General features: G+C 43.8%; 1 protein-coding gene across 1 annotated transcript; it reads left to right on the top strand.

Moving 5' to 3' along the window:
• Positions 1-6,687: 6,687 nt before the first annotated feature.
• On the top strand, positions 6,688-14,756 carry LOC137332109 (methylsterol monooxygenase 1-like). The gene is made up of 5 exons (XM_067995820.1): positions 6,688-6,970; positions 8,896-9,044; positions 10,045-10,171; positions 11,552-11,706; positions 13,651-14,756. The coding sequence occupies exons 1-5, from the start codon at positions 6,722-6,724 to the stop codon at positions 13,850-13,852; spliced, it is 882 nt and encodes a 293-aa protein (XP_067851921.1). The 5' UTR covers positions 6,688-6,721; the 3' UTR covers positions 13,853-14,756.
• The last annotated feature ends 1,614 nt before the right edge of the window (positions 14,757-16,370 follow it).

Below are 16,370 nucleotides of genomic sequence, written 5' to 3'. Positions count from 1 at the left end.
CTACGGCAGCCCCCATCCAGAAGATGTACATCTGAGGGGGTCCGCAAGGTAGGTACATGTCTCTGGACCCTGGGGTAAGTGTGCAAGTTGGTGAATTTTCTTGTCAGGAGGAGGGTGGTGGAGGCCAAACTTTGTCCCAAAGTGGCCTCCTGCAATGAGTGAGGGTCTCCCCCTACCCCCCCCACTACCTGTCAAATGGACCTTTGCAGCTGCCACAGGCTGATAGCTGCAACACGTCCATTTGAACTGGGAGTGTTTCCCCCAGTATGGGAAACAGTCCCAGTTGTCTATAAAATCCCACCCCTCCTGACATATTCACTTAATCAGGTCTGTTAGTGATTTGAAATACCTCAGTAAATACTTTTAATTGGCATCCCGCTGGCTTTAATTGCCTGCGGGATTCCCACCTGCGGGGGCTGCGCGCACACGCTGGCGCGTCTGTGGGGAACCCGGAAGTGGGTGGGTTGGAGCCGGGCTCCGGACCCGCTCCGGGATTCCCCGATTTTCGGAGCCCCCCCCACCAGGAATGCACCCGATAGCGGGTGCTAAAATGAAGCCCTTTGTATCTGTCTTCACAGTGGAAGACACTAATAACATACCAATAATAGTAGAAAATCAAGGGGCAAAGGGGAGGGAGGAACTATAAACAATCACTATCACTAGAGAAAAAGTATTCGGTAAACTAATGGGTCTAAAGGCTGATAAGTCCCCTGGACCTGATGGCTTGCATCCGAGGGTCTTAAAGGAAGTGGCTACAGAGATAGTGGATGCATTGGTTGTAATCTTCCAGAATTCACTAGATTCTGGAAAGGTCCCAACGGATTGGAAAACCGCAAACGTAACACCCCTATTCAAGGAGGGAGTGAGACAGAAAGCAGGTAAATATAGACCAGTTAGCCTAACATCTATCATTGGGAAAATGCTAGAATCCATTATTAAGGAAGTAGTGGCAGGACATTTGGAGTATCAGTGCTGGGGCCTCAACTATTACAATATTTATCCATGACTTGGATTAAGGAACAGAGTGTCTTGTGGCCAAATTTGCTGATGATACAAAGATAGGTGGAAAAGCAAGTTGCGATGAGGACACAAAGGGCTCGATTTTCGCAACCGGAGCGGGTGCGTTCGTGGCGGGGGTGCTCCGAAAATCGGGGATCCCCGGGGCGGGTCCGGAGCCCGGCTCCAACCCGCCCACTTCCGAGTTCCCCAGTGGGCAGCCCCTGCATGTGGAACACCTGCCGGCAATTAAAGCCGGCGGGATGCCACTTGAAGTAATTAACTAGGTACTTCAGGTCGTTTACAGACCTGATTGACCTGATATTTTAGGAGGGGTGGGATTTTCAAGTCAAATGGGACTGTTTCCCGTACTCGGGGAAACACTCCCAGTTGAAATGGACGTGTTGCAGCCATCAGCCTGTGGCAGCTGCAAGGGTCCATTTGACAGGTGGCGGGGGGGGAGACCCTCACTCATTGTAGAAGGCCACTCTGTCACTTTGGACAAAGTTTGGCCACCACCACCCTCCACCTAACAATAAAATACACCAACTTGCACACTTACCCCGGTGTCCAGAGACATGTACCTACCTTGCGGACCCCCTCAGATGTACATCTTCCGGATGGGGGCCGCCGTAGCTGCAGTCATGACCTCCTCGGAGGGCGAACAGCATCACCAGCCTCGCCGGCCACGCCGTCCACCTCTGACACGTGGAGCTCCACAACACAGTGCTGTGACACATCCACCTGCACAGCAGGAAGGAGGGCAATTGCAGAGAGAGATGCGTCGCAGAAGGCACTACCCTCGCCACAGGGTCTACAGACCGAGGCTCAGCTTCCTGGACCTCTCTTAGCAGCAGTGCACAAGGAGGCTCAGAGTCACTCGACATGTAGTCATGGACATCTGCAGCCTCCTTCATGCCGAGCTGCTCCCGGCTGGCCCGAGCACCATCTTCTTACCTGTCGCTCTCAAAGTCACCACTGCCCTCAACAACTTCTCCTCCGCATCCTTCCAGGGTGCCACCAGGGACATCGCCGATGTCTCTCAGTTGTCTGCACAAAAGAGCCCTGCAAATACACCTCCACCCACTCTGCAGTGACACAATGGGTGGCATCAGTTGTGGGTCTTCATTGTGATCCTCAGGAAAGGGCACTATTGCACCAACCAGACAAGATTCGCAAAGACGTGGCAGTAGTGGTGACAATATAATATGTGATGTGAGTTGATCAGAAGTTAAATATAAGTAAAAACCATGACAAACCCTCAAGCACCCTTGTGCATCCCCTTCATGCTCACGACACGTTTGCCTTACGCTTCCTACTGCACATATGTGATGCATGCCCTGTGGCTGCAGCACAGGTTGAGTGAGGCTGACCATGAAAGTGATACATGAGAGGGTGAGTATGAGATAGAGCCATGAGATTGTATGAGGATTGGGTTGAGTGGTAGTGGCGGGATGAGTACTGGCGAGGTGAGCAAATGCAGATAAGATGAGGATGAGCTTTGAGTGAGTGTGAGGAGTGATGTGATAGAGTAGTGTTGGCAGTGCAGAAGGAGGTGTGGGGTGGGGGTGGTGATGTGGCAGATAGAGAGTAGAGGAATGAGTAAGTGTACTCACTTCGGCTGACCTACTTAGGTCATTGAAGCGCCTCCTGCACTGTATGAAGGTGCGCGATATGTTGGTGGTGCTGGTGACCTCCTCTGCCACCTCGAGCCAGGTGGCAGAGGCAGGCCACTTCCTCCCGCCCGCTGGGGGGAAGATCTCTGTCCTCCCCCTCCTCCTCACCCCATCCAATAATACCTGGAGTGAGGCATCATTAAACCTGGGAGCAGCCTTCCCCCTGGCCTGCTCCATGCTGTAATTTTGCCTATTTCCTGCAGCATCAGTCAGTGGAGGACTGCCCATTTAAATAGGGCTCATCCAGCTGACAGCCTATGCTGTGCATGCGCAGTCCGCCCGCTGCGCAGCTTTCCAGCGCAAAACCCAGAAGCACAGGTAAGTACCTTCAATCAAGCTGCACCCCGATTTCACTGGACGCGTTACCCACATGCCCAGTCGACCTCCCGCTGCCAACCCACTGCCCTCCTAATATCGGGCCCAAAGTATCTGCAAAGGGATTTTGACAGGTTAAGTGAATGGACAAAAATTTGGCAGATGGAATATAATGTGGGAAACTGTGAAGTCATCCACTTTGGGAGGATAAATAAAAAAACAAAATATTATTTGAATGGAGAAATACTACAAAATGCTGCAGTACAAAGGGATCTGGGTGTCCTCGTACATGAAACACAAAAAGTCAACATACAGGTGCAGCAAGTAATCCAGAAGGCAAACGGAATATTGGCCTTTATTTCTAGGGGGATGGAGTATAAAAGCAGGGAAGTCATGCTACAACTCTTACAGGGTGCTGGTGAGACCACACCTGGAGTACTGCTTACAGTTCTGGTGCCCTTATTTAAGGAAGGACATACTTGCATTGGAGGCAGTTCAGAGAAGGTTCACTAGGTTGATTCCGGGTATGGAAGGGTTGTCTTACGAGGAAAGATTGAACCGATTGGGTCTATACTCATTGGAGTTTAGAAGAATGAGAGGAGATCTTATTGAAACAAACAAGATTCTGAGGGGACTCAATAGGGTAGATGCTGAGAGGATGTTACCCCTCATGGGGGATTCTAAACTAGGGGGCATAGTCTCACAATAAGGGTCGCGCGTTTAAGATGGAAATGAGGAGGAATTTCTTCTCCCAGAGGGTTGTGAATCTTTGGAATTCTTTACCCCAAAAAGCTGTGGAGGCTGAGTCATTGAATACATTCAAGGCTGAGTTAGACAAATTTTTGATCAGCAAGGGAGTCAAAGGATATGGGGAAAGAGCGGGAAAGTGGAGTTGAGATTAAAGTCAGATCAACCATGATCTCATTAAATGGCGGAGCAGGGGCCGAATGGCCTACTCCTGCTCCTATCTCTTATGGTCTTATGGTCATAGGATAACCCTCTCATCCCAGGAATTACTCTAGTGAACCTCCGTTGCACCGCCTCTAAGGCAAGTATATCCTTCCTTAGATAAGGAGACCAAAACTGTATGCAGCATTCCAGGTGAGGACTCACCAAAGCCCTGTACAATTGTAGTAAGACTTCCTTACTCTTGTACTCCAACCCCCTTGCAATAAAAACCAACATGCCATTTGCTTTCCTAATTGCCTGCTGTACCTGCACACTAACTTTTTGATTTTCTTTTATGAGGACATCCAACATTTAATAGCTTTTCACTATATAAAAAATATTCTGTTTTTCTATTATTCCTATCAAAGTGATAAACCTCACATTTCCCCACATTATACTCCATCTGCCACCTTCTTGCCCACTCACTTAACCTGTCTGTATCCCTTTGCAGACTCTTTGTGTCCTCCTCTTACTTACTTTCCCACTTAGCTTTGTATCGTCAGCAAACTTGGATACATTACACTCGGTCCCTTCATCCAAGTCATTAATATAGATTGTTAACAGCTGAGGCCCAAGCACCGATCCTTGCGGTACCCTACTAGTTACAGCCTGCCAACCTGAAAATGACCCATTTATCCCGAATCTGTTTTCTGTCCGTTAACCAATCCTCCATCCATGCTAATATGTTACCCCAACCCCATGAGCCCTTATCTTGTGTAACAACCTTTTGTGTGGCACCTTGTCGAATGCCTTTTGAAAATCCAAATATACTACATCCACGGGTTCCCCTTTATCTACCCTGCTAGTTACACCCTCAAAAAACTCGAATAAATTTGTCAAACATGATTTTCCTCATGCCCCTCAAGATGCTCCCTTACATTAAAGCACTTTGGGATGTCCTGAATGGTTTTTTTTATTCGTTCATGTGATGTGGGCATTGCTGGCGAGGCCGGCATTTATTGCCCATCCATCATTGCCCTTGAGAAGGTGGTGGTGAGCCGCCTCCTTGAACTGCTGCAGTCCGTGTGGTGAAGATTCTCCCACAGTGCTGTTAGGTAGGGAGTTCCAGGATTTTGATCCAGCGACTCACCGACAATGAAGGAACGGCGATACGTTTCCAAGGCGGGATGGTGTGTGACTTGGAGGGGAACGTGCAGGTGGTGTTGTTCCCATGTGCTTGCTGCCCTTGTCCTTCTCGGTGGTAGAGGTCGCGGGTTTGGGAGGTGCTGTCGAAGAAGCCTTGGCGAGTTGATGCAGTGTATTCTGTGGATGGTACACACTGCAGCCACTGTGCGCTGGTGGTGGAGGGAGTGAATGTTTAGTGTGGTGGATGGGGTAGCAATCAAGCAGGCTGCTTTGTCCTGGATGGTGTCGAGCTTCTTGAGAGTTGTTGGAGCTGCACTCATCCAGGGAGGATTTATATAGCAAGTGGTGCTATATAAATCCTTCCCCACTGCCTTATTTACCCTTTCTGCAAGCACACTGCTACCTCTCTAGTTCAAGTGAAGTCCATCCCTCCAGAGCTGCCCTCTGTCCCAAAACTGGTCGCAATGTCCTAGGAATCTGAAAAGCTCCCTCCTGCACTATCTCTCAGGCCATGCATTAATGGATCTATTCTGTCCTTGCCTAGCCTGCCCAGTATGTGGTACAGGAAGTAATCCTGAGATTATCATCCTTGAGATCTTGCTCTTCAGCCTTGATCCTAACTCCTCATACTGTCTCCATAAGACCTCCATTGTACTCTTTCCTACGACATTGGCTGCTACATGGACCATGGCTTCTGACTGCACGCCCTCCCTTTCCAAAAGTTTTTCCACCTGCTCTGTTCTGTCCTTCACCTGGCACCAGGGAGGCAACACATCATTTGGGATTCATAGAATTACAGCACAGAAACAGGCCATTCGGCCCAAGCTGGTGTTTATGCTCCACACAAGCCACCTCCCTCCCTACTTCATCTAACACTATCAGCATATCCTTCTATTCCTTTCTCCCTATGTGTTTATCTAAGATAGCTTCCCTTTAAATGCATCTATGCCATTTGCCTCAGTTACTCCTTGGGGTAGCGAGTTCCACATTCTAACCACTCTCTGGGTAAAGAAGTTTCTCCTGAATTCCCTATTTGATTTATTGGTGACTATCTTATATTTATGGCCCCTAATTCTGGTCTCCCCTGAAAGTGGAAACATCTTCTCTACGTCTTCAAATAACACTAGCCTGCCCGGAACACAAGAAATTGCTTGGAAGAACGGAACCTATGATAAGAAATGTTGGCTTGAAGAGAGGTTTTGCCACCAATTGCAGCTCAAAACAAGGTCTCAAACCAGTAAAAGTGACTTCACTGGTCCTGAAGCTTAGATTCAGCACGCCTTAGAGTATTGCTATACACGGGTAAGTGAATGTTACTGAACCAGCCTTTCTTTGCCCCTTCCCGCTCTCAGTGTTACCAGTGTGGCTGCTGTGACGTATTCTCCCCATATTGGATTGCCCGCAAAGCGCAACATCAGTCCACCCGCTCGCCCAATCAGGACTCGCCGATCCTCATGAGTCGAGTTTTTTTTTAATTCTTTACCTTGGCCATACAGGACCCGCCTCCTCCGCGCGATGATTGGTTGTGACAACATGATCGGGGCGGCGCTTCGGGGCAGTGCCGTTGCTCGATTGGTTTATTTGATTGTCAATCAGAAAGTGACACTATCGCAGAAGTGGGAAGGAGCGATCCTTCTTCCAAAGTGCGGTCAGGTTGCACCGGCCGGAGTTGGTGAGCATCAAATGACTGAGCGTGGAAAATGGATGGAAACAGCAGCATTATCACTTCTGCAATTCTAGCCATTGATTACATGGATTCTTTACTCCCGCAAAATCCCTTACAAGAGCCTTTTAAAAATGCATGGAACTACATGCTGGACAATTTCACTAAATTTCAAATTGCTACTTGGGGTTCTCTCCTTGTTCATGAAGGCGTTTATTTCTTGTTCTGTTTGCCGGGTTTCATTTTTCAATTTATTCCAGCCATGCAGAAGTATAAAATACAAAAGGTAAGGATTGTTTGAAGTGAACAGTTATTCCTTGGGGGCGAGGGATGTGTATTATTTACAGTGGAACTTGGGGCATTTCTTGAATTCTGCAAAGCATTTATCTGAAATGGGTACTCCATCCAATATTCACAGTGGTTCAAATGCAAAACATTTATGCTTTCCGCTCGGTTGAGTTTAATATGTTTGTAGAATACCATAAAAGTGAACAAACTATGTAAAATACTTCAAGAATTTCGAGTGTATATTTGAAATGTTACATTTAGCAAGTTGGTACTTTTATATTACAAAGTAAATTGTAACAAATTATCAGCGATCATTGAATGTGTAAATATAGAATAAGTTAGTAGAAAAATTGTAACAGGCATATGGAATCTCTTTAAAAAACTTCATTTAGGTAAATTACTGAATAGATTTTAAACATTGTAAAATGTTATCACAAACACGACAGGTAACGCGGACTCGTCTATTAGTGGTCCAAAACTTTGGGGCAGAAATAACTTTTTCTAGTACTTCAGTTTCCTGTTCGGAATCTTTTAATAAATATTTCTTATCTCTGTCCAAGCTAGACGGGCTACCATGTTTGGAGTTGTGGAGGAAGGATTAGGAGGGGCAAGGGATGTAACCTGTGGCAATTGTATCTATGGTCCCAGCTTTTAAAAAGCTGTGGACCCGGGTTTGGTTGACTATAATGTTGTTACCGTTAATGTAAAATGCATGTATTTATTAAATACCTCAAGAACCACCGTCAGGGAGGGGTCCGGGTTATATTGCGATGTATTTCCTATAATCCTGTCATCCACCCTTGTCAGCTATGCTGCAGGAAATGCTGATTATCACTGGAAATATTTGGCAAATTTGGTCACAATAAATGTACAGGTGTGACAGGACCATAACATTTCATTGCAACTTAAAATATTGGCTGAATGGGTAATTATTTGCAAGAAATATTCTGAAATATATGTTTTTAATGTAACTATTTTTCATAGTGGCTGTTTAACATTCTTTTATTTTTGATTTAATAGAAACTTCTGATAATATCAGTAATTTGGAGAATGAAAGATCTGAATTAGCCCAGGTTGTTTCAGTGGTCATGTCATTGAAACTGTGTATGTTATTGCAGCTGTTTGACTAATGTAACTTGTCCAAGTCAGCTCCCTTAATGATGTTACCGTCAGTCACTATTTGAATAAAATTTGGTCCCAAATTTCCTTGGGAATCCAGCAGACGGCACCAGGAAAAGACACGGACCAGGATATGCGAGATCCCCATTGATTCTGGGAGTGCCTGATTGGCCTTGTAAGGGGCAGAACCTCTGCCCACAAATGACGCCAAAGAGGGTAGATAGATGGGTGGGGACTCCTTATGTGGGGAGTTCCCACTGCCCCGAACCAGAAGGGACTCGATGTAACACTGGAGAGACAAGGGCACAAGTGGGCCCCTGTGGAGAGGAGAGGCATGGGGGGGGGGGGGGGGTTGGTGGGAAGAGAGGGGGCAAGAGAGAGTAGATCCAGGCCAAGGAAGTACGTATATCTTTTTAATTGTCAGCTCCCTTACACAGGGGGCTGAGCGGGTGCTGCATGGGGTCTAGGGAGAGAAGGGCCTGGAGCCCCACTCCCCAAATGGCAGGGGACCACCAGAGATGTACCTGTAGTGGTGCAGGCAACAACGGCAACATGCAAATGGGGAACCCTCCCACTGATAGTGCAAATTGCAGCAGGTTCAGAGTTCAGGACACAAGTGGGTGGAATCTCATCATAACTGCTGCGATTGTGGCCATCTGATTTCAGGGGCTGTGTGTTTAAAAAAAATCAGTAGAGAAAAAGGATGTTTAAATCAGTACTTAATTCTTCTCATGCATTTTCTTTTGTAGCGTACATTGTTCATACAATGATACAGTTCTTTTATTGTCATCCTTTTGAATGTAGGACAAGCCAGAGAGTATTGAGAAACAATGGAAGTGCTTCAAAATGCTGCTGTTCAACCACTTCTGCATCCAGCTGCCCCTGATCTGTGGTACTTACTACTTCACTGAATTCTTCAACATTCCTTATGACTGGGAGAATATGCCACGATGGTAAGGATGTCCTTATCTCACCCCATCACCAATATAGACTTCATTCCTGTTTTGTCATTTCAAGGCTTAAATTTTCCAACCTCAGCCAGCCTCTCAAACTGCACCCCATACAAACTCCTCCAACTCATACAAAGCTCTTCTAACCTGCAAAATATCTTGCACTAAATACTGGGTATTGCTGCATTATTAATTTGAATCTCTTTCTGATATAGGCAGGTCATTATAGTGCAGTATCTGGGTATTGCTGTTGCTAAGGAGATGTGGTAACTATCACCCTAGTCCTTGCTAACCTTCACTGGCTCCCAGAATATTGATTTCAAAATTCTCGTTCTCCTTTACAGATTCCCCCACGCTGGGACCTCCTTCAGCCCTATGTTTAGCTTGCACTTTCCCCTCTTCTGAGTCTTCAACCATCACAGCTTTATATACTTGAATGCTCTTCTGAAACCACCCCATGTTGCAACATCTCTCCTCACTTTCGCAAGTCTATCTCTTTAACCATGCCTTTGGTCACCTCCCCTAACTTCCCAATTCCAGCTTGCTTTCTGATCAGCTGCTCATGAAGTGCCTTGAGACATCTTGCTACATTGATGTCGGTATATAAGTACAGGTTGTTTTTACTGTTGTTTGTTAATTGAAAATAATCCTAACTTTCAAAAAATTAAATTGAACTTTTGCACTGAACTAACAGGAAAAGTAATGAGTGGTAATTTTCTGACTTTGAGCTGCCGTTGGGGAGCCTCGCCTCCTGGCACTGAATATTGGAAATTCAGGCACCTATTTCCTGACCATTTAAAACGGTGGGAAAATCATGTGCAGTATGCATCTGAATTTCTGATGTGCGATGTTGGTGAGCAAGGCTCCCGACAGTTCAAAATCAGAAAATTATCCCTGTGGTTTAAACATGGAACTCCTTAAGTTCAAGTTCAAAAAGTAACCCTCACTGATGTAGTGATCCTAAATATTGCTGTATTATTAATTTGGATTCTTTCTCATACAGGCAGATTATTGCAGTGCAATGTTTGGGTTGTGCTGTTGTTGAGGACACGTGGCACTACTTTCTACACAGGCTGTTGCATCATAAGAGAATCTACAAATATATTCACAAGGTTCATCATGAATTTACGGTGAGCCACCCATTTCACAGCCATGCTTGCTGTAGTCAGTTTTCTCAGGCTTCGCAGCAACCAAACTCGTGGTCTTTAAAGGGACCTCTGGAAGATGTCACCAAAAAGCTAATTATCTTGATGGGGAGCCAGGAATAGCAGGGCCACTGCCGACTACCGTTCGCCACCACCCCCCCTCCCGATTGCCTCCCTCCCCAAGACGTACCTGCTGCCTTCAGCCGGTGGCCCTGCTAGCTGATCTAACTCCAACCCCCACCCCGCACGACCAGTGAGCTGCCTCTGGGCCCGCCGCTCTCCAGTACTATACTAATGAGGCCAGTGGACCAATTGTCTGTGGTCCTGCCTCTTTAGGCATGTGAGGTATGTGCTGCACCCAGATCGTGCCCTGATTCAAATTATTTTTTATTTTCAGTTTGGCAACATGAAAACTTGTGAACTCAAAACAAAATAGAACTGTGGGTAGTAGCAATCTTTCATAGACACTTTATATTTTTTTTTAAAAAGCGCACGATGGAAATTGCTGAACAGTTTTTCTAGGCCACTATGTAAATTAGAGTTGTTCTTGGATTGATGTATATTTGCTTGTACTCTTCTTGCTGCTTGAGTCTGAGAACTAGTGAATACAAATATTTAATTTGTGACCTGACCAACAAAATCATTAATTATTTATTGAATATTTGCTATCTCCGGCAACTATTTTGTAATTAGCATCTGAATTCTGCTTTCAAAGGCTTCAGAGTAATTCTTGTTATCAACAGTACAGTATAGGTTTCCCATTGCACCATCACTGCCCCTGATTGTTCTAATTTCACCTCATTCCTGGGATTGATTGATTCCTGGGATGAGAGGGTTGTCCTATGAGGAGAGATTGAGTAGAATGGGCCTATATTCTCTGGCATTTAGAAGAATATGAGGTGATCTCATTGAAATGTATAAAATTCTGAGAGGGCTTGACAGGGTAGATGCTGAGATGCTGTTTCCCCTGGCTGGAGAGTCTAGAACTAGGGGTCATGGTCTCAAGATAAGGGGTCAGCCATTTAGGACCGAGATGAGGAAATATTTCTTCACTCAGAGGGTCCTTTATCTTTGGAATTCTCTACCCCAGAAGGCTACGGATGCTCGGTCGTTGAGTATATTCAAGACTAAGATCGATAGATTTTTGGACACTAAGGGAATCAAGGGATATGGGGATAGGGCAGAAAGTGGAGTTGAGGTAGAAGATCAGCCATGATCTTATTGAATGGCGGAGCAGGCTCGAAGGGGCGTATGGCCTACTCCTGTTTCTTAAGTTCTTATTCTATCAGTGTTTACTTTCAATGAATGTTTCCTTGTGCATATGTCACTTAGTTTTATCTTTCTTTAAATTTATGTATTATCTAGGCTCCATTTGGCATGCAAGCTGAATATGCCCACCCAGCAGAGACACTCATCCTCGGAATGGGTTTTTTCATTGGCATCATGATCTTCTGCAATCACGTAATCCTCCTGTGGGCTTGGGTGACCTTTCGTCTCCTAGAAACAATAGACGTACACAGGTAAAGATGCCGTTCAAGCAGCACCAGAAAACCTGTTTGTTTAGCTTTTGAGAATGAACCAGACAGAAATTACAGGAAAAAAACAATCCCTTGGGCATTACTTCTTCACTGCTGAAAGTAAGTCCTGTGTAAATGAGACTACCACTGGTCCTCTGTATTTGATCACCATCCCAAAATCAGGCTGTTGAATACTGCCTAATCCAACAGATTTGAATGAAGCATTTTGAGACATACCCACTTGGTTCATCTGCTTAGTTCTTTATGGATGGATTTTAGATGGATCATCCTGTATTAAACAATCACAGAGAATATTATCAAGTTTCCCTGAGATAGGATTGGGATTGAGATGTAGGACTTTAGTTGCTTTTATATTGACGCTGTTTAATTTGCATTCTGGGAGCCCAGAGTTTACACAGTTAAATCCAATTCCCTTATCCTGGCGACAGACACACAGGCCTGAGGAATAGTTGGGTCTATGATTCTATGACCGGGCTAAGAGACCTAGTGTAAACACAAGGAACCAGATCACAGATGCCGGTCTTATGGAATCCAAATTAAAACTGCACACTTTATAAAAGCAAATTTTATCATTTCACTTTTGGAGTTTGGGGAGAAGAAATGCAGGGAATTATGGAATCTCAAAGTCAGCAACTGGAGGGAAAAGATAATTGATTATTATTTACATAGTACATTTTTGATTTCTATGATATTTTTCCTAATTGATTTTGGCTCCACATTACATCACCAATGCAGCCACACAACTAAACAATAGTGAAACCGTAGACATCCTAACAGATAATTAATTCATTTGTGGCTTCTCAAAATCACTATTTATACAATGTAAATGTGAAAAATGTCTTTAATATCCACTGGATGTCATTGAAGAACTCTGTAAATAGTGTAAAGAGTAAAAATATGGCAGAAAATGAGTAGTCCAGAACTATAAGGTTTTTAAATCTATGAGTAAAACCTCAGTTCTGTTGGGAAGTAGATTTTTGGTAAGAGATGCTTTTGAACTGCATTTTGAAAGTTCTAACTAACTAAATACATATTGTTGTGCCAGATATTGCAGAGTGTAAGGACTGGTGGATGTGGTATTAAGGAGTATTAATGCAGCGGTTGGGTGTAGGGTGAGGGGAAGTTGTAGATCAGCTGAAGCATTGGGCAATCAACTGCTCATAATAGCTCTGACTGCAGGCTGGCACTGTCGCCCTCATTGGGTCAAATAGTGGGGGGGGGCGGTGGTAAATTGGTGCAATATGAATACGTCATGACAGCTACCAGGGAACTCGGCACGGACCAGCACGATTTGGTGGCAATAATCACTCACTAACTGAATATTGATGGAATGGTAGCCTTTCCTGTTCATGATGGCTGCTGGCTGTGAAGCCTTTGTGAAATGCCGTCCTTGTTAAGGTCCCAGGTAAAACGATGGCAGGTGGGATCAGAGTGGGAACGGGCCGGTAAGCGCAGCGCTCTGATTTTAGGGCCCCCTTTCCTGCATCGTGTTAAAATCAGCAACAAGTGGTTATTGGAGCTGAGTCAATAACAGTATTTAAGGGGAAATTAACACTTGAAGAAGAAAGATATTAAAGGCTATGGGGAAAGAGCAGGGAAATGGGGATATAGTTGTTGGGGGTAATTTTCCACTTCATTGCCTGGACCGTAAGCTGGCGCCTGAGTTTCATTCCATTGATTTCAGTGGATCAAAAATTGGGCGTGCGATCAACTCCGCCAGGTCACCACCATTAACTGTAGTAGGGGGGCTAGCACTCAAAATTCTATGATTCTATAAATTACACCATGCAATACAGAAAAATAAAATGTTGCAAACAAAGTATCAATATTATGATAAAGATTATTCCATAATATAAGTGAAATGCATACATGTACGAGAGAAGCTCATCACTTGCTTGCTAATCCTTTTGTGTTATATATTCTCAGTGGTTATGATGTTCCCCTGAATCCTCTGCATTTGATTCCATTTTATGGTGGTTCCCGTTTCCACGACTTTCATCACATGAATTTTATTGGAAACTATTCTTCGACCTTCACCTGGTGGGACAAGCTTTTTGCAACTGACTCACAATTCCAAGTGTACAGTGAGAAAGTGAAGAAGGAGAAGGAGGTGGAAAAGGACAAATAGGAGATACACAAAACTGACAATATAAAACGTAACAATTTTATACCAAATTATTATTATAACAAGGAAATCCAGAAATCTAAATCAACAACAGAGTTGTTTCATAAATTGACACTGTTAATGACTCCTGATTTTGAAGTTTGTTTAGCTACAATCTTTTAACAGAGAAAATATTCTAAACTTTTCTCCTGGAGTTCAACTGAGAAAGTGGCAGTGTTAACTGTACACTCATACAAACAGGATGCCAATGTTTCTCATAACCTATATATTATATTTCCTGTACCACATGCACACATATTGATTTTTTAATTCATTTCAAATTACTTAAATTTTAAATTAATAATCTTGAAGTTCTTTCTCATTGTTAAAGGGTTTTAGGGGAAACATTTGTGTGTGTGATTATTTGTGGTATTGAAACTTTCATTTGAATTGGCCGTTATTTTTGTGATGTATTTTCCTCTACAATATTTGTTTTATATTGTAGAATCAATAATTGTAACAGCATGTTTTTGCTCACATGTTGTTATGCCCTATAGTGTAAAAATATTAATTGCCTTTGAGGGTTGCAGTCCTGGAATAATGGCCCGAAGTAATGTCTTATTCCAAGCACCCATACTGTTCATGGTTTTTCACCGTGTCTCTTTGAAATGTAGGATAATATATAACCAGACATTTCCAGTCAATGTTAATTTAACTATACCTTTGGTTACAGTCACATAACACTATGGATTTTATTAATACCTTGCAGGGTACTTGTTCTATTTGGACATCAGATGTGCCATTTGATTAAAGAGATTCACTGTTCCAGATTTAGGCTGCACCATTGTCAAGAATTGTGGCTGACATACTATATAATTCTGTTCTTGGAGCTCTATTTTATTATTAAACAACATCTCTGGTATACTAATCATAATGTTTTGTAGTGAATATAAATCTGCTATGATTTACTCAGTATTAAAATACTATAGTTTTGCAAAATGAATCAAACTTAGTTCAGATGACCTCATTTGTTTGCAGTTCACTTTCAGCTGATAATTTCTGAACTGCTGTGAGATGATGAAGGATACGACTTCTTAACAAGTAATATCCACTTCCTTTTGTATTATCTAGTGTTGTGATTGTTGTGGCATATTAATGTTAAATGAAAGCAGTTATGGAAAGGATCAGAGGAGAAATCGGCCCACCGCAGTAGATAATTAAATCTGAAATTAGAAATGAAAGATTAGGAAATGAAATATATTTACGACTTATCCTTTATTAGAAAAAGGCTGAAGATCCTAAATGAAAGATTGGAGGTTGTATGTAAATCTAACTGGGAGCTTGTTGTTTTAGAATGTCAATATGGAGATTATATTTAATAGTGTTAACATAAAGGCTGAAAATGTTCAGTGGAACACTATAACATAATAAAGGTTTCAGCAGATCATTTGAAGGACATTTCATAGAAACATAGAAAATAGGAGCAGGAGTAGGCCATTCGGCCCTTCGAGCCTGCTCCACCATTCATTATGATCATGGCTGATCCTCTATCTCAATATTCCCGCGCTCTCCCCATACCCCTTGATGCCTTTTGTGTCTAGAAATCTATCTAGCTCCTTCGTAAATATATTCAGTGACTTGGCCTCCACAGCCTTCTGTGGTAGAGAATTCCACAGGTTCACCACCCTCTGAGTGAAGAAATTCCTCCTCACCTCAGTCCTAAATGTCCTACCCCGTATCCTGAGACTGTGACCCCTCGTTCTGGACCCCCCCAGCCGGGGAAACATCCTCTCTGCATCCAGTCTGTCTAGCCCTGTCAGAATTTTATATGTTTCAATGAGATCCCCTCTCATTCTTCTAAACTCGAGTGAATACAGGCCTAGTCGACCCAATTTCTCCTCATACGACAGTCCTGCAATCCCAGGAATCAGTCTGGTGAACCTTCGCTGCACTCCCTCTATGGCAAGAATATCCTTTCTTAGGTAAGGAGATGAAAACTGCACACAGTACTCCAGGTGTGGTCTCACCAAGGCCCTGTATAACTGCAGTAAGACATCCTTGCTCCTGTACTCAAATCCACTTGCAATGAAGGCCAACATACCATTTGCCTTCCTAACTGCTTGCTGCACCTGCATGTTTGCTTTCAGTGACTGACGTACAAGGACACCCAGGTCCCTTTGTACATCAACATTTCCCAATCTATCACCATTTAAATAATACTCTGCCTTTCTGTTTTTCCTTCTGAAGTGGATAACTTCACATTTATCCACATTATACTGCATCTTCCATGTATTTGCCCACTCACTCAACTTGTCTAAATCGCCTTGAAGCCTCTTTGCATCCTCCTCACAACTCACGATCCCATCTAGTTTTGTGTCATCAGCAAACTTGGAAATATTACATTTGTTTGCCTCATCTAAATCATTGATATATATTGTGAATAGCTGGGGCCCAAGCACTGATCCCTGCGGTACCCCACTAGTCACTGCCTGCCACCCGGAAAAAGACCCATTTATTCCTACTCTCTGTTTCCTGTCTGTTA

The sequence above is a fragment of the Heptranchias perlo genome, chromosome 14 (genome assembly GCF_035084215.1).
Source record: "Heptranchias perlo isolate sHepPer1 chromosome 14, sHepPer1.hap1, whole genome shotgun sequence".
In the NCBI taxonomy this organism is placed as follows: Eukaryota; Metazoa; Chordata; class Chondrichthyes; order Hexanchiformes; family Hexanchidae; genus Heptranchias; species Heptranchias perlo.
This window is presented reverse-complemented; position numbering and strand designations above follow the sequence as displayed.

What these genes read in the sequence shown, in the direction of transcription:
- LOC137332109 (XM_067995820.1), top strand. Translation starts at nt 6,722, where the DNA reads ATGGATGGAAACAGCAGCATTATCACTTCTGCAATTCTAGCCATTGAT. An exon ending in AGGTTCATCATGAATTTACG is followed by an intron (nt 10,172 to 11,551) that starts GTGAGCCACCCA and finishes TGTATTATCTAG; the next exon opens with GCTCCATTTGGCATGCAAGC. An exon ending in GAAACAATAGACGTACACAG is followed by an intron (nt 11,707 to 13,650) that starts GTAAAGATGCCG and finishes ATATATTCTCAG; the next exon opens with TGGTTATGATGTTCCCCTGA.